This window comes from Centroberyx gerrardi, chromosome 9 (assembly GCF_048128805.1).
Source record: "Centroberyx gerrardi isolate f3 chromosome 9, fCenGer3.hap1.cur.20231027, whole genome shotgun sequence".
Taxonomy (NCBI): Eukaryota; Metazoa; Chordata; class Actinopteri; order Beryciformes; family Berycidae; genus Centroberyx; species Centroberyx gerrardi.
The window spans coordinates 7301205-7327090 of record NC_136005.1 but is presented as its reverse complement, the minus strand read 5'-3'; the positions used below and the strand labels follow the sequence as shown (position 1 = coordinate 7327090).

General features: G+C 42.5%; 1 protein-coding gene across 2 annotated transcripts in view; it reads left to right on the top strand.

Annotated features, from left to right (window-relative positions):
* Positions 1-25886, top strand: part of negr1 (neuronal growth regulator 1) — a 123319-nt gene that overhangs the window by 77766 nt on the left and 19667 nt on the right. Inside the window, exons 4-7 of one of the 2 annotated variants that reach the window (XM_071902998.2) lie at positions 1581-1712; positions 12251-12371; positions 14920-15068; positions 23687-23728. In XM_071902998.2, the coding sequence (XP_071759099.1) occupies positions 1581-1712; positions 12251-12371; positions 14920-15068; positions 23687-23728 (444 nt within the window). The remainder of the gene's footprint in view (positions 1-1580; positions 1713-12250; positions 12372-14919; positions 15069-23686; positions 23729-25886) is intronic. The other variant, XM_071902999.2, reaches the window with a different exon arrangement.

Below are 25886 nucleotides of genomic sequence, written 5' to 3'. Positions count from 1 at the left end.
ATGCAGATGCGTAATATTCGTAATTGGATCACATTTGCCTGCAGGAGGCTCATTGGCGGTCATTAGTGAGATTTGGACTGTAAACCTGACAGATACCAAACATCACTCCGGGCAGAATCGTTTTATTTTGTTTTACAAATGACCAACAGTCGATGTTAAAATGTTAAATGTTATGCTGGGTGGGATACCCATGTTCAAGCCCGTTGGAACTGTTCATGGGGTTAGTTAACCTTGATTTGTTGTTTTCAGGGTGGGAATTTTTATAGGAGAAATTGAAATATGGTAACAAAATGGATGCCACAGGGTTGCAATATTGGTTTGTTTTCCAGGATTTTTTTTTTTCTCAGGCTGGCTATGCACTAGCATTGTGTGCCCCCTCAGACTTTGTATATATAAAATAATTGGGGATGCTTTTCTGCTTTCCATTCATAATATTTAGTCATCATGATTCATACTGTGTCATAGATCATACCTCTGTACTCCACGCTACCCCGTCCTCGCATTTTTAGTTCCTATATGCCATAAGTTGGCACTGCCAGAGATATATTTGAACATGCATCTACCACCAATATCTAGTATGTTAATATCTACAGTATATTCTCTGTTAATTTGCATTATGGACATGTTTGTGTGAATTTCCACTCCCTCCAAAAATTTCAGGTGCACTGCGCTCCTGCCAATATGCCAGTCATAGTGTTATTATTGCCTTTGGCACTGTTAGCCAGCTGTAAAGCACTGACATGTGCATTCAGCCATCGGACTTGACTGTGTTCCAGGAAGTAGCTCTACTGCACGGTGTGGAGTTGAGTAAATGATGAGTAGCTGACTGGGAGTACACCATTATTTCATTTCCTGCCACCATATCAATATGGATGGATCGATGCACTGCTAATCCGCTGCTATTTCAGGATGCCAGGAGGGTAATCAAGAGTTCAGGAGAATACCTATTGTATCATATCTATTGCTCAGCTGGACGACTTCAAGTTGAAAGTCGTCTACTACAAATACAGTAAAGTCTATTTTGAGAATGGTATATTGCTTCATTGTGGCAAACTGCTGCCTCCAGGGCATCAAATATATCAAATTAAAAAAAATAAATAAAACTGAACAGGCAAATCAGACTGCTGACGATGAAACCAACTGCATATATGAAGCAATATGCCATTCTCAAAATAGACTTCATCTGCAGTAGACAACTTTCGACTTGAAGCCATCCAGCTGAGCAGTAGATATGATATAATTAGGTATTCTACTGAACTCTTGAATACCCTCCTGGGAGATATATATTTCGGGTGATACAATAGTGTGAATAAATAATCAATGTATGGGTTAGGGTTAGAAATAGAGTCAGGTTAGGTTTGTTTGTGGTTAGGTTTAAAAATGGGGTGAGGGTTACATAGTGTGTAGAGATGCAGAAAATATGCAAATGACACTTTGTTGAACATCTACTTTTTATCACCCGATAGTTAGTCGAGTGTCAACATTGGACTACCCAAATAAACTGTTGCCATACGTGTGTTTTTCCCCTGTCTGTGTTCTATCTAGATATAACCGTGCTGCCTCTCTTTTTCTATTTCCAGCCAGGAAGTATGACAGTGGTGAATATCTAAACATCACCGGCATCACAAGGGACCAAGCCGGGGACTATGAATGCAGCGCTTTAAATGACATCGCCTCTCCTGACACCAAGACAGTAAAAGTCACAGTCAACTGTAAGTACATCTCTTTCTTCTCCTTTCCGTCCCTCTTTTCCATATAGTTGCTGGCGGAGACAGGAAAGTCACAGGGGCAGGCTTCAGTGATATCAATATCCCTAACCGTGCGCTTCAAGAAGTGCACCCACCGCTGCCGCATTGATAAGGACGAAGTTTGAAAAAGTAGAAGGCTGGAGTTTGAAGTTTCTTAATATTTAACGAGAGAATTCCCTTTTTGTCTGCACATGGAGGTGATTAATTCGCACTAAGGAAAGGTCTGGCTGTTCTAAGGACTATTCCATTATGCAGGTAATGAGTCTTTCAAAAGTGTGAGGAGACAGTAATGAGCAGCCAGGGCATTAATGAATGATACTGGGCTTTAGCCGCCATGGTCACATGGAAATCAGCGCTCCTAAGTACAAGCAGGAGGAGCGCTTGACAATTATTGCTATTCCCTCTCTTTTTAAAAGTGCTCCCCTACTTCACTGTTATTCATGGCGGTTTCTCTGTAGATGCCCTGTGCTAAATCTCTCTGTTGGCCGGGCTCATCAGTCAGACAGCTGTAGGGAGAGAGGGAAGGAGAAGGGAGACAAAAAGCTTTTTTCTGGCCCAGTTACTGATACATATCGAATAAGTTAATCATGTAAGTTTTCAAATGTAAGTTTTCAACAATGTTAAGTTATTTTATGGGTTCTACATACACCGTTTTGGAAGTTAAGTACTTTTTTTTAAGTACCTACAATTTGATTCCGACAGTACCTGTGTTACCACTTGCCTGCATTTAGACTACTTTGAATCTGTGGCCATTATTTCTGTGTAACGCCTGCCTCTAACGAGCTGGGCTTCACAGGAATTTTAGAGGCCAATTATTTATAGCTCTATTGAGACGTGGGTTCGGGGATGAAAGATGCCTTCACAACTGGCAATGTCTTTATGTTACAGAACAAAGGAGATATTCACAATGATTGATAAGGCGTGTCACGGCAGGGGTATGCGGGTTTGGTTTCCAAACTGAATAAATAGATTAGGCAGACTTCCTTTTGCTGTCAGACAGTGTCACCACTGCTTGGACACTGAACCGGTACTTTGGGTGGGAGTATAGTTTGTCAAGCGTTGAAGGAGTATTTGCCAGTTGCACCGGCCCATTGCCCAGAGTTATCTGAAGTTGACAGATCTGCAGAGCTTTTCCCTTCATTGACCAGTTGCTCATTCTACTTTATTGGTCTGCATCACACAGGGGAATTGTTTCCCCAGGTTTGGATGTAAAAGGGATTCTTAATGGATGGCTTTGGGGACTTTTAGGTTCTGTACTATCAAAGCTATGTTTAAAACGATATCGTTGAGGTGGAGTGGTTTGTTTTTTTTCCACTTTATTTGTTAGATGTTTTTGGTAATCCTCTAGATATGGCACAGTCCCAAATTGTTTCATTTGTTCCATCTCTGCAGAAATACACTAATGTTCCTAATAAGAAGCCGGAAGCATATTTTATAGTCTCACACACATCACTTCTGCCTTCTAGACTAAACAAATGTGGTTCTGTAGCACCCAGTCTCATTGCAACACATCACAGGCATTTGTTTTTTTTTAAATACTATGGATTTTAACATGCATAACATACAGTGTGGTTGACAGCTTTATCCAAAGCACCTCACAGCATCACGAGTACATATTTTGTTTAGTATGCCTAGCCCCGGTGGGAATCAAACCCCTAATCCTGGCAGCGCGAGTGCTCTGCCCTGTACTCACACACCTACACAAAGCCACAGGATCCTAGATGAGTCGGTTTTGCAGTGGTTCCGTGTCACATATCCCATTTCTTCCTGACAAGCCCTTATTCAAAATCCATCTGCCATAATTAGTTGAGCCTAGGTGAAGGGGTCTGTCTGTGTCTACACCGAGTGTAAATCTCAGAGCTCTCTCCCCCTCCAGTCGTAAATATTTGACTATTCCTGATGTCCTGTTTGAGCTACGGCCGACACGCAGCTCCACCGAGTCAGAATTTTCTGGCCTCACAAGCACCTTAAACATGAAAGGTCCTGTGTTTTATCGGGGCTGTTTATCATTCGAAATGGTGAACAACTATGAGACCTGCATAAACGAAATATGTCACTGACGTTAAAGCAGCACAAGGCAACTTCAGATGTTGGCAGCTCAAAATACCAGCCAAGAGGTAACAGTTAAAAAAATTTGAGCCTCATTACCTTCCCTTTCAATTGTCAGTGTTTCAGATCTGAAAGCATTTTGCAAAGATGTTCATATTTTGCATGAAATTTCCCTTGTCCACCCTCTTCCTACATGGTGAATGGTGACAAATGGGCTCATTTACAAAGATAAGGGGCAGAATGAATGAATTGAAGTTGTCCATTGGAGCGGTTGATATGGCCACAGCAGGCAGAGGGCTGGAGCCAGCTGGTGGCCACTCCTGACTACCTCTTCACCACCCTGGCCCAATTCTCCCTCTGTGAGGGGAAGAGAGATGGGTTTGGACCCTATCCCAATCTGTCATTCAAGCTCTGCTCGCACACATCAGGCTATATTCACAGAGCGGCCGGGACACTGGGGAATTGATGAGGGCTCGGCATGCCAAATTCAGAATCAGGATAAAGATGCTAGTTGACATCTAATCTAGATCTAAAGGAGAAGAGAGGATAATGACATAGGAAAAAGCAAAGAATGAAAGGGGAATCTGCCTTGCCAGCACACATTTGCTGGTATAAACAAAAGGTTGTTCTCATTTGCCATTGTGCTTGGCTGAAAGAAACACTTTGCAGCCTCTCAACTTCTTAAGGGTTCTCCTGGGAGATTCTGAAGGTGTCATTTTGACTGTGTCAGCCGACAGCCGCAAATGTGCCATTAAAAAGATTTTCAATGAAATAACGTCTTTAAAATCTGCCACCTCACAATGTTTTGACAGAAAATGGGTCTATTCTAGTAATGTAGGTAGGTAGTCGATTTTTCAATCAAATTTCCAAATGTCATTTTGATTTGGTTGGCTTTTTATTCTTGGCTGAATTGGGAACAATGTACCTGGCCATCATGGTAATGACTGTCATTGATCCTGCCAGAGTCTTTGTAGTAACAGTTAAATGAAATTACATCATCAACAGCAACCAGTTATGTCTTCGCTATTTCTCTTTTATCAGCCTAATAAGACAACATAGGAGTGAGTGACACTGACATTTCATGGGTTAACAGTCTAATTAAATACATGCCCAAATAATTTCTTTCCCCTTTCAAAATAATTATGTTTTTTTAGGTAAGAGTATAGTTGACCTCCGGGCTAATTGCAGATTAGGTCCACTAATTAAAATAAGCAAACCAAAGTAATGAAAACAAAATTAAACTGTGGCATGTTTGGAGTTTTAATAACACTATGCCTGCCATTTGGCCTTACATGATATGATGAGTCAGAGGCTGGAGGTTTGAGGTATTTTCATTCTTTCAATTCTTCTAATGCTCAAAAGAGTACCTTGATCAGGGTGCTACTAATTAAATTACTGGCCTGACTGCCTCTCTGTCTTTATACTTCCCGTGATGAATGAATGGCGAACCAGGAACTTTTATCAACCAGACCTGAATGATGGCAGTCATCCAGAAGGTCATGCTGGAATCAGATTGGCTGAAAAGCTGTGCTTGGCTAAAGGATATTTCAGCAGTGATTTTACCTGATGAAATTTGATCTCTGACCCACTTTTCAAATTTACATATTCATCTCCGCTGCAGGTGGGTGCCGTTATTGGCTGAAATTCTCACTGCACAGTTTGATTCAAAGGCATAAATATCACATCTAGGTGCCTGAGTCGGAGGGATGAATGAGTAGGAAACCACCTCGGAAACACCTCCGCCTGAGATAAAAAGCCAGTGTTTGATTAATTAATGAAGCGCCCTCATTGTTGTAGAATGAATGCGTCTATTACAAACTGTGCACAGATAAAATAACAACAAAAACCTGCTTCTTTTTCAAGCTGAGAAATCAAAGGTGTTTGACCTTCTTTTGTAGGTTAGTGAGCTCCTTCCCTCCACATGTACCTGTCTCTTCTCACTCCTCATTGAATGAATGACACTATAAAGTTTCAGCACTCTCATGCTCTGAGATGTGATTTGACGGTTTGCACAAAGTTTTGTCACATTCGTCTTGTTTTGCTGTATTGTATTTGTCTGTCATCTGTTTCAGATGCTTCCGCTAAAGCCGTTTGAAACCACACCAGATGTTTTTATTGTATTTTTCAATCCATGCAATAATCATAAAGCTGCCACAAGACAATTCACAGGAAATAAATGTATAAAGAAAACAGATCAATTGATGCCATGTTAGCACCACAGATGTTTGAATTGTTGATGATGTGTAGGAAGGCCCTAGCTTTTCTAGGGTTTCTGTCTCTGATCTCTTTTGTTCATGATGATGACAAAATATGTTTTTATACGAAACCACCCGTTATGTAACAGACACATTTCTGGGAAAGTTGCAGCAAACAATCCAGACTCGCAGCACCTTTCCTCTGAGCCGTACAATGGCTTTGTCTTTGAAATCCACACACATCTGGAAGTTTAATTGGGATGCGTCTGGTACAGAAGGTTTGACATTCTTTGTTTTCCGTCTTGTTTGCTAGGAGTGTCGGTATGATCTCCTCCCATTCTAGCTTGATTTAGAGTACAGGTGTGAGCCGGTGCAAGCGTGCCTCCAGTTCACCAACGCTTGTTTTCCTTCACGCCAAAGTTTCACTTCTCTTGCTTTGCAGGGCGAAGCTGTGCCCTGTATGCTTCCGAGTTTGCCAGCCATTTGTACGCCTCCTTCCTCCCCCACTACCCTGCAGCTGTGAATTCTGCTCACATATTCACCATGGCCGAGTTTGAAAAAGAAGAGCACCTCACTTTATTTCCTGCTTACAGTAATTGGCCGACAAAACTGTAATCATTTTTAATTAATTATGAGCATGCACATTAGAACTGCTATAAGCAATTACAGCAATAGTATTGATAGACTTCTGAGCCTAATTGAAATGCAGGGGCTTAATGTGAACACTTCAAATGCTTGACATCGCCCTGTCTTTCTGTTTGCTCCAACCCTGTCTTTCTTTCTAAAGCCCCAGTCTTCTGTGCCTGTTTCGTATTCCAGCCCTGCGCTGGCAGATATACCCACAACATGGTCCTCTGACTCCCCTGACAGAGTTGTTTGGGGGAGTCGTGACCATCTCTCGTAAATAATAAGCTTAACCTGTTTACTTGTGGTCAGGAGACGCATACCTTGCATCTTAATGACTGCCCAATATTACAACGTCAAGTAATGACAAGGAAGTAAACAGAGCTTATTGGAGTGTGTGTGTTTGGACAGTGTTACCACTGTGGTTTTCTAACCCATTATTTATTAATATAGCATTACATTTGCATACATGTACATAGTATTTACATGTGCTCAAATGTATGCACTATATCATGTATGTATGCCTCTCTGCTGTGTGTTTGTGTTTGTGAGAGTGTCCGTGTGTGTGTGTGAGTGTGTGTGTGTGAGTGTGTGTGCGTGTGCGCGTGTGTGTGTGTGAGACAGTTGCATGCGTGGTCTCCAGATCTTCTGCGATGCACTGGTGGATCGAAGGTAGAACAAAGGTACACACCACAGTTCAATGAAATCTGTTATTGAGAGTGTTTTTACATCAAACACATAGTCTCAGTTGAGCTGCGTTTGCCGACAATTTGCAGTATCCATTGAAATACTGTGGCTTACAATTCAAGAGAAGGCTTCCTAGAATTGGATTCTGATCCAATCCTAAGCAGAGTTAAAGCCAGTACCCTCAAGCTGTTTGGATGTAAATCCATCTCTCTACATCTCTCCAAAGCTCTCGTCTTGATTGCTATTTGGATTCCTTGCTGCATGCGGGGCATGAATAAATGAACTGAATCTTGAGCTTCTGCTGAATAAATGTTCTTGCCAGTACCTCTTGTCAATAGATTGACACTCAGTGACTCCATCTTTAGAGCTCACTGCTGTGGCTTTCAGCTTGGTCTGCAGTTTCTATTGGCTCTGATCAGAATAACTTTCTGCCAATGACAAAAGGCAACCGGCTATAACATCCCAGCCTACCACCAAATGAGGGTGCGTTACATAAGAAACTCTTAGTTTGCCCTATACACATTCATTAATATGGATGTCTTGTGTGTACACACTGACATGGTGAACTCCCTTGGGAGGCAATACATGAATGATATTTCCATGTATGCTGGCAGTAGTATGAGATCTTCATCCAAACAACCCCACCATCTCATTCATGTATTTAAGAAGATCGTTGGGGGTTTGTGTACCTTGGACCACATTTAGTGTTAAACAAAGGCATTAGATTGAATCCCTAGTGCTGTCGACCCACGCAGTCCCACACACTAAGCCAGTTATTTATATGCCGTGCATTGTATGAAAGGAAGAACACAATGTTCCCTTAGCTGTTCTGAATAGAAATCTTAATGAATTAATAAATCTTGGCTGCAGAACCATTCCTGACTGACAAAAAAACAGGACAATGAGGCCTGCAGATGGCATTGGGGAACAGTGTCTCTGTGTGTAAGCTGATAAGTCATGCACTGATGAGTCCATTTCTTAATTGCAATGAAAACTCATTTTCAAATCTGGCTGAAGAGGTAGGGTTATTAATTGATCTTTTAATTAAAAAGCCTGCCTGGGTTCTCTTGGCAAACAATAGTTTGTAGCTAAATAAATCATATTCAGTCTAGAAGCACACCAATTAATCATTAATAGTCACATGAGGAACACTTAAGGCAAGCTACTCAGTGGAGCCCTTAACATTAAGGTGCAATGCTTTCTGAACAAACCCTGTCCATTAATATTAGATTAGAGAGGAGGTTAAACGGTGTATTCATCATTTACATGCTCATATTCTCTCGCTTTGTGGAGCCGTTCCATTGGAGGCGTCATCTTTGTTTTGGTGACAAGGTCTGCATAATGTAAATGTAATGGAAGTTGGTTTATGATCGACCCGCAACTGGCAATTTGTCACCCGGCGGGGCCCTGCAGCACCTATTCTTCTGCCGAGCCTGTGCTATTCCTGGACCCCCAACCCCCCACCCCCATCTGGTGGAGTCACCGCGGCTCCAGGCATGATTTACCGCACCACCACAGCATTCTCTAGACACTAAATTACCTGGATTATTGGGCCTTCATGATTTTTAGTGCACTACTTTGCATTACTCTCCAAATCCTGATGTTGTATTGCACAGTATATGATGATATAGGACATGCCAGCAGGTTCAAATTGAAATCACTGGATTGGGCTGGATTTTATGGCTGTGATCTATCTTCACGGATCCTAGTGCCAAGGACTAAATTGGAAAGACTTGATATTATTGATATGCATATAAAATCAGAGCATTTTGGACCACCTATGATATTATGGGGATATTTTTCTCTATCCCAAAATATTACAGCAGTTGTTTGACTTGAATGGTGAGAAGGACAATTACTCAGGCCCAAACGAGCTTCAGCCCTCTCCTCACTCTCAGCCTGGTGACCGTTTATGAGGCGTTGTACTCCTCATAGAGGTAGCCTGATGTGCTCATGTGTTGACCAGCAAAATGAATAAAACGATCTGAATTTCTTGATTACTTTGTTGTTTTACTCCAGTTATACTTGCCAGTGCTTCAAGCGGGCAACCTTAGATAGAGGACAGTTAATCCAAGTTAACAAATCCTTTGGGACTAATCAAGAAAGAACAGTCTTCTATTTGGTAAATCACTGCTCCAATATTAAGCCAATTGGTAATAAATAAAACAAAGCACATCTAAATTGCTCCCCTTTCAAAAAATGAAATGCAACAACAACATGAAAGGGCCTTTTTTTTGTCTCCTCTGGCAGGTACAGATAGATACTTTGCCAGTGGTTTTATCTTCTTACTTTTAACATAAAAGACAGTGGCTGTGTGTGTGTGGGGTTTCACGTATCGACACACCTGCCTGGGCCACCATGTCCACTGCTCTAGCGACAATACCGCACGACAGGCAGGTCACTGTGACGCTTTCGGAGGCCTCCGATAATCAATGGCCCTGCACAATGACACCAATGGAGGATTACGAGGACTCACCAAGTCTCTCGCGGTCGGCATACCGCATTGATTTTGTCATACTTATTATTGACTTCTATTTCTGTGAATTCTGTAGAGGCCTGTTGCAGATTTTCTCCCCTTGTTCCCTTCCTTTTATTTAAGTATTGTACAGCTTTTCTCTGGTGCACATTGACTCATACTACATGCTCTCATGTTGAGACTTTTTGAACAGTGTGATCTGGTTTTCACACGGCTACAGTGGCCTTAGCACCTCTCATAATGGTTTCCTTGTTGCAAGTTGCTGCAGCAAAGAAACTTTCGTTGCCTGTCTTTATGGTGCCGTTCCTGTTGTTTCTAATTAAAATAGAAGCCTTCCTAGAGCCAGAAAAGTGTTGATGCTCAGAGTTCATATATTTGCATAGACATATAAGTACACACATGCACAGACAGCCAGTCAAGGTCTACCAATACCCCCCAGCATGCTACCAGCATTTCCCACAGTGATAAATGACCAGGAAAAGCCCTAGCATCACCTGTCGCTTGATTCACTATCTCCCGTCCTTCAGCCTGTTTGGCTAACCATGGAGGAGGCAGAATTACAGTATAATTGGCACAGATATGCGAGGACAGAAAATCAGCATACACCAATCGTGTGAATGTGCTCATTAGGATGCAGAAGAAGGTTGGTGGAAGTGCATCCATCATCACAGACCACACTGTCACACTGTGCCTCTCATACATGATCATACACCGCCGTGTACAAACGCTCACACATGTATCTTTTTCACCTTCGCACAGGTCCCTTGCATCCCACCTCATCTATCTAAGTGGACTGAAACAGTTTTGGCAGTAATGCTGTATACAGAGTGCTCCCATACTGCATTCTCTATATTAGATGTGAAGTGCATATTATTTTGGCAGTATACATGAACACACACATCACTCAGGAACTCACATATACACTATAAAGAAGCACCCTGCTACTTGAGAGTACCTGGAATACACGTCCAGATATTAATTCCAGTCTGTAGGAACGGATCATTCAACCATGTTCACGGGATGGATTTGTCCTTGTTTCCAGTTAGTTTGATGCCAGGTAGCGCCTTGGGGAGGATGTGCTGCTCCAGGACGGGTGCAGTAGTCCTCGCTGAGGTCAAATCTTAGGAACATCTCCAAATGCAATTGGAAATAAAGGTTTGCAGGCGCCTGGCCAAGCCCTTCGCCTGGATACAGGCTGCAGCTCTGACGGACAGGTGGTTGTCAAAGGCTCATTGTCAGGAATATAAATAGTCGATAACTCACTTTCAGACATGGCATAGCAATTTACTGCTAGCTGCAGGACCTTCAGTGGGCAGACTGACTCAAAGAGGGGGATAGTGTTTTGTTTTTATATGGTATGTTTTTAATCATAATCCGCGTGAATGTCACCCTGCCCTGCTCGACTAGTTTTGCTTGTCCATCATATGATAGTGTATCTGATTGGAAGTTCAGCAAAATTTTGTTGTTTGCCATGACAACATGGTCTTTGGGGAGCCAATCCAGGTTTACACAATGCTCAACATCAGATTAAGCTCTGTGGCCCGGTGCCTTTTTAATCAACAGAATCTAATGGAGAAGGAAGGACACAGGGGAACCAAAGACGGCGCTTTCCCTGACCCAACCAAAATAATCCCAGTGGGGATGAAGCATTGTGTGCATTCAAGTCTGTGAGGAACATTGGCACTTGGAATAGGCACTGCTTGTCCTCTGTCTCACACAGAGGGTGATTTTACTCAATTTTACTCTGCATAGCTTATGAATTGATCATTATTCTGATAATGTCTGATTAATTCAAATGAAACAAGTGAAAGAAAACGCATGCAAGTTGTTTTTATTCCCATTATGTAACGAAAGGAAGGTTGCGAGTGCAGGGATTTCTTTTGTGTGGGTGCTTTTGTCCGACCACATATTGGATTCAACAAAATGCCTTTGTTAGAATTCTATATAATTTCAATTCAGTAATTTTATTTCTTTCAAGGCTGTGTTACCGTAAGCGGGGTAAATATTTGAAGCACAAAAGGCCTGGGTTGCTTGAGAAAGCGTCCATATTTAAAGCTGCCTTCCTGACACTGGCAAAGAGATTTACACCACGTTTCAGCACATGAAAGGAGACTCATTTTGCATTCACAGAACCTGCCTTCGCCATTGAGTCTTTGAACTTCCATTAAGCAATTTATCACCATGCAATGCAATTCATTTCATTTTCCTAACCCTCGGGATGGATGCCCCCTCCCCTCCCCGCCATCCCCTCTGTAGACTCTGAGTGTTGAGTTTACACTAAATGTGTGCACTGAACACAGTGTAGGATGTTGTCTGTTTCAAGTTTAACGGCCCTCCTTCTCCAATGCACTGTGTCCGACTCAAAATTGCACTTTTATGTGTTTATTCTTATGCTTGTGAGGATACAGTTTTTCTTTTGACTGTCATGTGTTCCATGCTAACTTTTCTTTTTTTCCCTCTTTGTTTTCCAGTTGCCCCAGCTATCCATGAGATGAAAAGCCATGGGGTTGGTCTGGGACGCACAGCTCTGCTAAGGTGCGAGGCGGCTGCTGTGCCCATTCCCACATTTGAGTGGTACAAGGGTGAGAAAAGGTGAGGCCTGTTTGATTGTCTGAGCCGTCTTGACACTTTTGTCTGTCCAAGCTGTATTGGCAGCATTAGTCCACCAGTGAATAGATACAATGGCTGGAAAGCTGGATGAACAGAAAGTGTTTGGGATAGTTTGTTTTAGCCTGTTTGGGTGTGAATGGGTCATCATATAGGGGAATACAGTAAGTGCCAGGAAGGAGTGTCAGTGTAGCATATGTTTGTGTGATTGATGAGGTATTCCAAGCTAGTTAAAACAAATGCAAAGAATTATTTCCAAAACCACTAGTTATCCCCTAGTAACCAACTAGCAACACCCTAGCAACCATCAGGTAACACCATAGTAACCACACAGTGACACCCTAGTAATCACTTAGAAACACCCTGGCAATCACCTAGCCACACCATATCAATCACGTAGCAACACCCCAGCAACCACTAGTAATCACCTAGCAACCACCTAGCAACACCCTAGCAATCACCCTAGTAATCACCTATCAACCACCTAGTAACACCATAGCAACCATCTAGTGACATCCTAGCAGCCACTTGCAATCACCTTGTAACCACCTAGTAACACCATAGCAACACCCTAGCAACCATTAGTAATCCCCTAGCAACCATATGGTAACACCCTAGCAACCACTTAGAAACACCCTAGCAACAACTTAGTAACACCCTAGCCACCACTAGCAATTGTCTAGCATCCATCTACTCAAAGAGACCGTTGCTTTGTCCACAATCTTCTTTTTGTTTTTCTTTGGAAAATGTACCTAAAATAGTTTACTAATATTATTTCACTGATGTCCAATGATCAACAAGGTGATATAGATCCAGAATGTTTAAACTTATATTCCAAACTGAAATCTTCCATGCTTACATTTGACATTGGCGGTCACTTCAGTGGTCACTTCAGTTCATCAGCAGTTTTTACTTGCTGATGAACAAGTGTGAATGTGTCAAAGGAAAGGTATGGTTTTTTTTTCTTCTTTTTTTTCTTCTTTTTTGCAGAGACAAACCATTGATTAGTTATCCTATTCATCCAGCCTCAGGGGAGAGCCCACATAAGTGTTGCAGCAAGGGAAGTCATTTGTGCCTTGTACTCACCTTGCATTCTAATGAAATGTTTGCATAACTCCACCAACTGGCTTAAATCATTCGCGGCACATACATCAATCAGTGTAGATTCAAGTGTCGGTTCTTGAATTTAAAAACCAAATTACCCCCATTACCCATCATTTACCCACTCCTGGTGAGCACAATTTCAATCATCAGCTCACACTGTGCTAATTGTAATTATGGGGTGGATTCAATTTATTCAAATTGCTAAGGAGGCAAGTTGGCATGATTCTACCGTTTACTTAATTCAAGGCCCTGTTCTTTTCATGTGACTTGTTACATGGCAAAATGTTGATTTCTTCATTCATTTCTTGTCATGAAAAGGACATTAATATATGGACTTGAGAACAAAAGAGGTATAGCTTCATTGTAGGACATCCACTCTGCCTGTTGCTGTTCCATTGCCCAAATGCTATGTGTGGGGAATGAGGTGTCTTCCTCATTGCATTTTGGCTCTGTGTGGTTGCTGCCATACTATCAATGCAGTGGTGCTGCCAGTTTGTCTCTATCTGAGGTAATGTGACAGTTTTGACAGGCAAATCTTTCTTTTGATGTGCCACTGCTTTCAGTCTTGCAGGGAAGTTGGGGGGGCGGGGGGGGCGGGGTGCTTTCACTATGACAGAGAGGAGCCTCCACTAGTTTTATATCGTACTAGGGAAGAGGCAGGCTCACTCACCGAATCTTGCCGAGATTATCAGTGAATGTTCAGCTAACATTTGAGGAAGTCGCTGTGGGAGAGGGAACAACAGATGCTCAGAGATTTGCTGGACATAAGGTCACACGTAGCGTTTCAACTCGGAGTGCCTCTCTGTGCCAGTCGAGCCAGGCTAGAGCTCATGGGGGGCCACAGCATGGCCAAGATAGAAACCTGTCTTCTCACTGGAGGTTTTCTGTGGCTTATAATGCCAAACGGCAAACTGTAGCAGTAACAGCAACCACATCAATGGAAACTAACTCAACCGTAATATCCACAATAATAACAACTCAAGGATGCGCGGCATATGCTCTTACACTGTGAATTTTCACCTCTACAGACTGTTAAAGACCATCACAACCAACAAAACAAACAATTAAACATTAGGCTATTTCACGGCACAGATGTCAGGCACAATTGGGAATAGGATTTATAGTAATGCCCCTGCAGCTGGAACAAAACGATGAACAACATGTCGAGTGGCGCCCAGCTGGTTCGCACTCACCTCTGGGTCATTCCGCTCTCCTCTCAGTCCTTCAAGCCATCTCTCCAAGGCAGGCACGTCAGACCGAGGGATAAATAGATCTATTGAAGAGGGTGATGAAGTACTGTACACCGTGGAGATCCACTAAGGATGATAAACATTTCCACACTCCTTGACTCGTGCCACTTTCTCCTTGACACTTTGGGTGCGAGTCAGAAATAAAAGCTTTATTTGTTGTGATTGTGTTCTGTTTTCAGGATTATCAAGGGTCAGGGCATCGACATCAAGAACCTCAGCTCCAGATCAGTCCTCACAGTGACCAACATGACAGAGGATCGTTATGGGAACTACACGTGTGTCGCCTCCAACAAGCTGGGGACGGCTAACGCCAGTGTGCCTCTCATTCGTAAGTTGTCACCGTACCGCTGTTGTGGCTGACTGGAGTGGTGAGGGCTCAGAGGGCTGACACTGTGTTGTGGATGTGAGTGGAGGTTGTACCCTCAGGACTGTTTTCATCACTGATGCAGTATTCTTGCATCTAGGACTGAAGGACAACAGCCAAAGATAAACCCAGTTCTGTGACTGGCTGCCCATATAGACATTGAGAACTTCTGTGGTTGTTTCTTGTTTCCTGATCAGTTTTGTTAATGTTTAATCTAAACTATGGCTATCAGTGTGTGTGTGTGTGTGTGTGCGTGTGTGTGTGTGTGTGTGTGTGTGTGTGTGTGTGTGTGTGCGCGTATTGACGTGTGCCTGCTTTGCTAAAGTGCACATCTGCATGTGTATTGTACATGTAGGGGGGTGTGGACAAAATAACGGAAAACGCCACCTGAAAAATAACTTTTAACTACGAAATAACAACATCACAATTACAAAAGGCGGTTACACAAGCGGGACACATTAAGTTGAATGCCAATTACAGTAGCAATGTGTTAGCTTTAAAAGAGGTCTGAGAGACAGCCCTTTCATATGTGAGTTTTCAAAGCTTCATGAGGCAGTAGCTGTTCCAAAGAAGCCAAACAGTCGGTGCCCAAATTGCAGGTGCATTAGGGATAAATCTGCAAAATTATTTCATGTGGCAACAATGGATAATGTGGTCTGATGAGTCATATGTCACCCTTTCCAGATGGGTTTATGTTTGGAGAAAGCCAAAGAATGCTTTCAAACCACATTGTCTGTTGCCTGCTGCTAAACATAGTGCTGGAGCTGTAATGTATGGGCAGCCATCTTTAACAGCCAAGGAATATAAGCCAATTTGTTCCTGTCCTATTGTTCCCAAATTTCAAGATGATAATGCCCCCGACTTCACTGCTAAACAAATTCAAGAGTGGTTTCATGATCACCAGGATGAAGACAAACTTTAGCCTCCCCAATCGCTGGATCGTCATTAAACCTTTATAGGAAGCAGATTTCCACCGTCTTCCTTCCTCAAAGAACTGGAGGCTTTCCTTCTTGAAGAAAGGTCCAATATCCCGCTACACACATTTCATTTTAAGACTTGTATGACAGCATTTCCAGGAGGATTGAGGCTGTTCTTAAGGCATAGCCCTACTCCGTATTAGGTATTTGATATTCCTACATCGTTAGGTCTTTCCATTATTTTGTCCACCCTCATGTACCTGCCAAGCAGCAAAAAAAAAAAAAAAGCAATGACAGCAGGGGGTTGGGAAACATGTTTCGCTCAACTTCTTTTTAGCGTGAGGATGGGTGAAAAATTCCATTTAATGTATTCGGTGATGAAATATGAACAGGTGACTTAAATTATTCACCAGTTTGCGCTGCACCCTCTGATGATAACATTGTCCCTAGCAGGCCAGAGACTCGCAATACAAAAAGATATTTCTGTAGAGTTGGCAATTGTCAAAGGAGCGCTCCACGCTCCTGTTTGCGTATGCACAAAGAACAACATCAAAGGCTTGCCTGAGATCCTCAAATGGATGATCTTAATGTGACACTAGCGAGGCCTCAAAGGCAGAGCGGCAAAAAAAAAACTCAGAATAGACAGTCGAGGCAGCTTCCTGTACTGTGCTGTTTTCCTTCTTTCTTTCTCTCCCTCTCTCCATCTGTCTGTATGTCTGTCTGTCTATCTGTCTATCTATCTGTCAATTTATCTATCAATCAATCTATCTGTCTGTCTATCTATCTCATTTTCTCTATCTTTCTTACTCTCATTCTATCTTTCTCTTGCCCTCTCTCTCTCTCTTCCTCTCTCTCTCTCTCTGTCACACACACACACACACAGACACTCTCTTTCCCTCTCTTTCTCTCTCTCTCATGATCTTCACTAATGGAAGAGAGGCCAATTCTGCTGTCGCCCTTAATGAGAAATGGCAAGCAATCGCCGCAGCGCACTCTCACCGGCACATTGACGCAAATAACAAAACCCAGAGGTTAGATTTCACCACGGGTGACTTTGGATTGCTATTTTAGAACCAGTCAATAGCTATTGATGAGAAAGATGGGGAGGGAGAAAGGGTCATGCATATTTGATAGAGCATCATACATTGGGGTGAATTTTAAGTGGAAACAAATGTGTGTGGTTTCACGTTTGCGGTGAAGGAATTGTTGGAGGATTTGTCTCTACAGTCTTGATGTTTTTGTCATGTTTTGTGGTGGATAATGATCGCTGCTACATGTGGAAGAATTTTACCGTACAGTAATTTCTGTGCTCGTTTCCATTATACTGAACGGTTTAGAGGTTATGCATGAATTATGATAGGTTCAAGTGAGGGTCATCCTCATTCAAAAAGCTGTCTTTCTTTGCAAACAGCCACTGGGGAAAAAAGCTGAAATATACAGCAGTGCCCGGCATTCAGGGCTTAGTCTCACTTCTCTCTTGTCAATGCTCTAATGTTGAAAGGTCCTCAGCCTTCGTTGGTGTAAATCCTTTTTGCCTACACCTTACAGAATCACTTTAAATCAGTCCCGGGAAAAAGCCTGCCATTATCACTGATGAGATGAACTGTGACTCTGGAAAGCCTATTCCCAGGGAAAGCAAACACATTTGCCTTCCTCGCAAGGCAGCCACTGGAAGACAGCTAGTTTGGTTTCCCTTTAAAATGAAACTGGGATGAAAAACAGAATTTACATTCTGGCTTTGTGCGTGTCTTCTTGTATCCGGACATGGTAGGTTCTCACTCATTTCTGTGTGTTTGAACTGAGTTGGATGGCTGAGTCCTGACTGTATGCCATTATCGTGGTTAGGGTTCACTTCTGCCGGTCTGTGTCAAAGCATGTGGGTTTTTGTGCTGTTAAACCATTAGTCAGCTAACCCTTTCAGCTAAGTACCACTTTAAGCTGTGTGTTTTAAGCTGTGGTAAAACACAAACTGGGTTCTTTTGAGCAGAAAGAAAGCATACAGCCTCTTTACCACTACTTGTTGAAGTACACATTTTTTGTTTTTTGTGTCCTGCGCACAAAGCTTTTTGTACCTTGTTCTCTGTTTTTCGAATAACACAATACCATACCACACAACCCACTGTCATCAGTGAATGGACAAAAGGGGGAAGGCACTCATCACAATTGTCTATATACTTATAAAAAAAATTGTTAAGCTACAGAGGGCCTGAATAATGGGATAGAAATACTGAGAGGAGACTTTTTGTGCTTCTATATATGTTTCCACATGGAGTAGCTCTATTTGTTTTATGAAAGTTGAATCAGAGCGTGTACAGGTGTTCATTCTGTCATTCACTTTCACTCACGCATCACTTGGATTTAATAAGAAGACAGCCTTGTCTCAGTAGCTCTTCTCTCTTTTCACCCTCTGAAACACATCAGACTTCAAAGTGCATACAAGAGAAAGTTAGTAATCAAAATTAAGTTGGTATCAATTTTCAGAGGAAATTATACCATAATCATTGTTGTCAGTTTGCATTAGTAGTTGTGCAAAATCAACTGGATTTCCATCAAACTGTAACAAAACCTGCAGACTGTGGGATTGGATCAATGCTTTGCTACTCAAGCAAAGACAGATGCCAGTTTTACACAAAAGGAGAGGTGGGCATAACATTATTGCAAGTTAACATGTAGACTGCACATGGATTAAAAACAATACAGGGGGAGAACTGTGGTATGTTGCAAAATTACTCAAATCACTGTAAATCAACTTAAATCAATGTCAAATATTATGTTTTATGCTTGTTCATGTCATGATTGGCCCTTAAGTTCATTTACCATTAGTGTAAATTCGGCAAATGTTTGTGTGGGAATTACGACAGAACCATTCCAGTTTCCTCTGGTTCTTAGACTTCTCCCAGGCAAAAGAGACATCTACTGCATGACAAAGTTATCCTTTAATGAAAGCGTAAGCAGCTGAAGGTGGACTATTATGAAAGAGGACAGAGAGAAAGCAAAGCATTGCAGCCATGAATTATATTTTAGACGTACCAAAACATCCATTGCAGGTTGTTTCTGACAGATGTTTTCTCTCCATGTGCAGATACTGTATATATACATTACACACACACACACACACACACACACACACTTTCTCACTCTCTCTGTCTCCCTCTCACACACACACAACAGACTTATGATTTTAGTCTGTGGTACGACAATCCCCAAACTGGCAATCGCTATTTCAACTTCCCATTTCATGTGGTAGATGGAACTGAACTCGGACAAAAAGACTGAGGCTGTTCACTCCAATTTTTCTGAGGAGTCCTCTAGCTTAATTGGTCAAGCTCTTATCCCCCAGCCCACCTCGGCTTAGCCCTGGAGGAGATTTTCTCCGCCTATACCCCCTGCTTTCATTTCCTCCATTCCTCCTTTCTCCCCTCCCCTCCTCCCCTCTGAGCGGTAATGGGAAGAGACTGATGGGGGAGAGAAAGAGTAACTCTCCCTCTCCCTCACTGCTCAGCCTCCCTCAGGCAGGCAAGACTCTGCTGGCTAGTTGGTTAATGAACGTCGTGTTCGTTTGTCACGCTTATCAATCACCGCCTGTGTAGGTGTCATTTCGACATGTCTCCTCATCTGCCGTTGTTGTTGTTGATGATGTTGTTTGTTCTCACTCCGTGTGATTGTACCTGAGTCATGGAGCAGGGATGCGGGAAAATGGGAGCCAAAGGTGGAACCTGAATTGTGGGTGTGTGATAAGAGCTTATGCAGTGAAATAATGTCGAAGCTGTGCGGGGAAAGGGAAGGCGTTGTATTACATTTTGGCACATTGCATTCATTTTAGCGTAAAAAAAACACTCCCACTTTTATTCCTTTGTCTGCATCAATCATAAAAGCAGGTGGACCCTGACAATGTTCATCTGCATTCTGAATGTGCTTCAACCCCCCAGTGTTAAATACCATGCAGCTGAACAACATTAAAAGTATTTAGTTTATATCGTTTTAAGTTTTAACGTTTGTTCATTTCTGAATATTCACATTTAGAACACAATAGAATGAAGTCAGTGCATTGCAGAAAGAGAGTGTGAGGGGGAGTGAGGGGAAAAATTACACTTTTTGACACTATTTGTCTTTTCATTATCCTATATTTTCCCAAAAGCGCCCTTAGAATGTTGCACCATTTACCTATCATTTGAATTTCTGCATTTCCATAAAGTTCATTAGCATTTTCCAGTCACACTGAGATGAGGAAGTGTTTGCTGCTGTAGCAGAGCGGTCATCCTGCAGCCCAGCAGGCACCGGGGTTCATGACCCCCTCCCTCCTATGCACACACACACACACACACACACACACACACGCACACGCACACACACCCTCCCGCCGAGGCCTGTTGGAGACCAGATACACGACTGGGAATGCAAATGTCCGTCCCTGGATGGCTGAGCCCAGTGGATGCTCATAGGATGATACGCACGCTGAGCAGCATTAAAAAGGACATAGGAGGAATAACAAATGAGCTGGCTCAGAAATTAATGAAATATTTAACACCTGCTGTTGCATCATCATAGAGGGATAAGAGAAGAAAGGAATATAGAATAGCCTCCCGAATTATAAGTTCACAGTAGGAATGTGATCCTGCATGAATGATGAGTGATGACAATGCATTCACATGGACCAGGCAACATGAATCGGACATAGACAGAATTGCACAGACTGTAAAGTTTATATGCAAATTTCTTCCTCTTCTTACCTTTTCCTTAAGGGGCAGTAAGTAAAACCATTTTGTGCTATGGGGCACAAAAGCACTGCCCCATAGGACAAAATTGCCATAATTCATCTGTGGGGGGTTGATAGGGTTGTTGATCAATACCAGTGACTCAATGATCACTTCAGTACTGAGATTTCTGGCTTTCAAAACTCACTCTCCAGCCTGTATTCTTTGTTTTGGAACAAAAACTCCACACCCATTGATATTTCAAGACACTCCTAATCCGTCCCTTCCACCCTCCTCATTCATCCACTCATTCATTTACATTCCTGCTCAACGATGGAGGATGGAGATACATGCTGCCGCTCGGCGTCACAAGACATTTCAGCTACAGAGGCTAAAAAGCCTCATTATTGAGCCAAAAAAGCAAATGACAAAGCAGTATTATTATTACAACATTTTGCATTGTGATATACTGTATGTTGCTGTTATTATCTCTTCACTACTCATTTCTGTTGGATCTCTGCTCTAATTGGCTAGCTTGCTTGTCTCTATTGTGAAAATGTGACTTTATTGACTTTGTGCCAATTACAGGCCATCATAACAGGGGGCTGTGTCAGAGACTTGTGCAGGAGGAGTTAAGTTCTGTCGATGTTGTTGCCTACTGGTCGCTGATAGAGGTTGATAAAGGTTATAGATTACTTAATGCCCCTTTGAACATCTTTATTTATATCATCAACCATCAACACTGAATAAAAATATGTCGAGCGCCTCACTCCAGAACACTAAAGCACTACATGAATATTGGCTTCACCAAATCATGTCAAATAAGTCTGTTTCCTCATCCATTCTTCTATCTGAAAACAAAGCGGATACCAGTCCATGAAATGAAATAGCTGAGAGACCTAATGTGTTTTATCTCGCAAGTGAGCAGAGTGTGCAAGAGGTCGACTGGCATATACAGTACGTGAAATGATGTGTTGCATTGTCGGATGAGAGAAAGACAGTGCCAGCCTGTCTGGAGCTATGAGGGAGAGATTGCATGTCAAAAGATATCATGCTCCGCAGTAATAGAGGAGTGTCTGAGAGCTCGCGAAATGATTCACTGGTGAATTCATGCTCAAGTATTAATCAGATAGCGCAGGCCTGCCTGTTTGAAGAAAGAAATAAAAAGAAACTGTCTTCACATATCTCCTACCCCAGGAGTACTTAAAGTGGAAACATTTGTGGAAGAAAAGATGAATTCGACCATTTCCCCACCAATATACCGAGGGAAAAGGCATATCATTTTATGTGCGAATACCGATTCCTACACATTTTCCCATTCAAACAGAATGATGAAATCAAATGAAAGCAAATGTCTCATTGTTGTTGGCATAATAGTAGCCCGTTTAACGGCAACACAGTTATTACACAGTTGTTAGAGCACTTCGGAAAAGCAACGCGGAGACGGTGGATAGAGTGTGGAGTGGACAATGGCGCACCCCCGTTTGCCCCGCAATTGAAATGGTCGCATTGAGTGCCCATGTAACTGGATTAAAATGGAGACTCTAAGCAGGCTTCTGAGTACTGTTGCGTGGCCTAGATACAGCTCCCCACTGCGCCAGTATAAAGAAAGTAATATTCTTTTTTTTTATATGTATATGTAGGCAGTGTGAACTATAATAATGGCTGCCATGGTCTCCCTTGTGACAGGCTCCTCCTCTGCCGTGGAGCTTTCTGGAACAGGTGGTACGTACCTCTGTGGGGACTAGAAAAAGTTTTTTTTTGTTTTACAGAACAGAAAGCCCTCTTCATCATTTCATTTGTCTGTACATCCAATCTTCATACAATACACATCTATATATATGAACTTCAGATCAAATGGGCTTTGCAGTGAACTGAGTAAGTAATCTATACCCCAACAACAGAGTGCAGGCTGGGCAGGGAGTTTTTTTGAAAGCCAGTAATCTCAGCGCTTGGTGAAGAAATCGTTGAGTCTTTTGGTATTGATCAACAATGCTATCAAACCCCCACAGATACATTATGGTTAGTTTGTGCTATGCAACAGAAAAAACATACTTATTGCACCTTTAGTACTTTTAGCACTTATTATAACCACCATGTAGAATCCCTCTATAGCTATATCTGCCTGAACGATACTGCATCTTTACCACAAATGCGAATACGCACCGGAATCTTTAAGTGACATTTAATGCATACACTTCAAAAGTGAAGTGGACGCGTTTGCTGCCGTCCTTCAATAGATTCCCATTCAGCTATAGCAGCTTGACACACTGGACTGAACATTTCTGGATGTCACATTATTCCATCTCCCAAATGCCACCGGTGGCTCAGCCTGAAATGAGTTCATAAGGTAATCAGATTGGGACTCTTGAGTTCCCTCCTCAGAAGGATCAAAGACAGACTGGAAGTTATTTTTTTCCCCTCCACACTCTTAAGTCAAATCAGTCCCCCCCTCCCCCCCCCCCCCAAAAAAAAAAGGAGGACACGATATGAGGAATTGTGCTGTAATCTATTAAAAGGGGAAATCAAATTAAACCGATGTGATTAAAGAACTGCCCAGCAGGTGCAGATGAAATTACGGGTGTTAAGTGAGCGCGGTGTGATCTCACACCATCAAACTGAGAGACGGTCAGTTGTTTAGCATTCCAGGGCCGAAGTCCCTTCAGCGCCCCGGTTCTCCCCAGTTTTCTTTTCTTTTTTTATTTTTTTTTTATTTTTTTAACAGTACCCCATGCATATCTGAGGCATTTGGAGGGATGAAATGTGTTGTTTCTGAGCATGTGGCGGTTGCATCTTACCGCAGAGACACCAGTCCTTAAATGCATGGAGAGGTTTTGTCTCCATCCCCTGTCCTTTTGTCCTTGCATGCGTTTTTTCTTTTTCTTTTGCGTCTCCATTCTGTTAATAATACATGAATGTCCTCTTTTTTTCCCCCCCCCTCTTCCCCCCCTTTCCCCCCTTCCCCCTGTAGCAATTATTGAACCCACCACCACTAGTGCTGTCTCAAGCCCAGGTCAGTATATGTCACTATGCTGTACACCAGATCAGCAAAGAGGTCCGCTGCCTCGCACTAACCTGAACCTAAATCCTCTCCTCCATCTTGATTTCTTTCAATTGGCTGGCTGCGATGCCTGCTGGGTGTACAGCTTCATTGTATGTCCTTTTATTTTATTTATTTTTTTCCTTTCTTTGCGTTTCTTCCTCTGTTCATTTTGGGTTGGCTCCTTACAGACTGGCTCTGTTTACTTCCTGTTTTTTTTCCATGTGAACAGCCTGTGTCATCGCAACACCCCGCCCCCTTCCTCCCATCACCCCCCCCTCCCCAATCCCTCCCCCCCCCCCCGCGCGGAGTGCACAGTAGCGTCATCAAAGTGGCTGTTCCATATGCCTCTCTGGGTCTGATGCTTTTCCTAATGCTGATGGCTTTTTTTTTCTCTCTCTCTCTCTCTCTCTCTCTGGCTTTCTCACCACCACCACCTCCACCCTCCTCCTCCTCCTCCTCCTCCTCCTCCTCCTCCTCAATGTGAGCTAAATGCAGTGGACATGAAAGGCAGGATGCTGTTGGTGGGAAGGCCCTTGGTTTGTTGTTTGCAACATGGAATCTCTCCCTCTCTGTATCACTCTTTTTCTCTACCTCTCTTCCTGTTACTCAATCTGTATGTCTCTCTCTCTCTCTCTCTTTCTCTCTAGGCCTTTTCTCTCCATTTCCTTCTGTCCCTCCTTCTGGAACAACCGGTTGGTGCTTTGCCGCCCTCTTTAACCTGTTCTCCTGCTGGTGCTGTTGTCGGTGCTACACTGCTGTCAATGTCGCCCTTGTTTTCCCCCCCACTCTATTTTCTGCCGCTTTCACATTCCAGCTCCAGAGTAATCCCTTCTGCCGGGCCGTCTTTTCTCCCTCTCTAATGGTTTTAAGCAAGTCACAGAATGTAATCTCTCATGCTGGTTACATTATTTTGCTTAATACTGTTCGCACACACACACACACACACACACACACATTTAAAGCTCTCGCTTGCACGGACACACATACTCACACGGCAAAACATGCTAAAACATTCAAACACAGATAAACGCACATGCACCCGCACTTACACTCGTAATCACATATGGGGATTGGCATTGCATGATGAATCTACTAAGCGTTTTTGTGAGTTTTCATCCCGCTCCATGGATTGGCCCCATCGTTTCCTGTTGCATTTTATGGAGACGTAGCCCTGGATTAGCATGTGTTCGCCTGCATCCACTACCTGTCTATTTGAGCCAAATATAATTATCCATGGAGATTCTGTCAGATTAGAAGTTAAAATAAGCTCGGCAGCAACGAACAGTCCTGGCGAGGCCCTGAACTCTCATTTGATGTAACGCTTGCAGAACAAATGACAATTTCATGGTCCAAAGGAACACCAGCGGTATCAATCGTGGAGATAAACTAACTCAGCGTCCCACTGTTCTTGTTTTGTTCCAAGTTCCAAATTGTATTTGAAGTTAATTTTTTTGATGGTGCCCTCGCTGAATGGCTTGGCAAAGGGAATTATTTTAGATCCCTGCAAATGTTTTTTCTTTTTTTTTCCCCCAACTGTCATTTAATCAAGTTAAATAATTAATTTTAACAGATTATTAACCGCTTTTATTTCCCCTGTGAAAGAGTGGGGAAGATATTCCCCCAAATAAGGAACCGAATTCTAGTCTTTCGAGGTACTGTAAGTGATTCAGGACACGTGAAGGGAAAAGATGGCTCATCCCCCACAGCACTAGCAGTGCATGTTTCAGCTCACTGATCAAGGGTAAATGACAAAAATATTCAAATTACTATAGAGAAAACAGTTTTAATAGGCAGTATCAATTATCATGCTTTTATTTCTAACCTTGCTACTCTAGTATCATTCTAATAAGAGTCAGTTTAGATGGGCCAAAATGCTAATTGTGTAGGTTAATAAGATCCTATTTGCATGCCTGATGCCAGATTGTTTTTAACTCTGAGCTTGTATACTCACAGTTGTATACACTGTGAAATATATTTTATAAACTTGCATTTAAACAACAATTTGTCTGCTCCCCTCATGCTGTCATGGTATTAATTTGTTTGCTGGGAGACCAATATATTTTGTGGAGTCAGCCTTAATGAGCTATGGGTGTTGTCCTCTCTTTATTATAGCTGATGGTTTATTGCT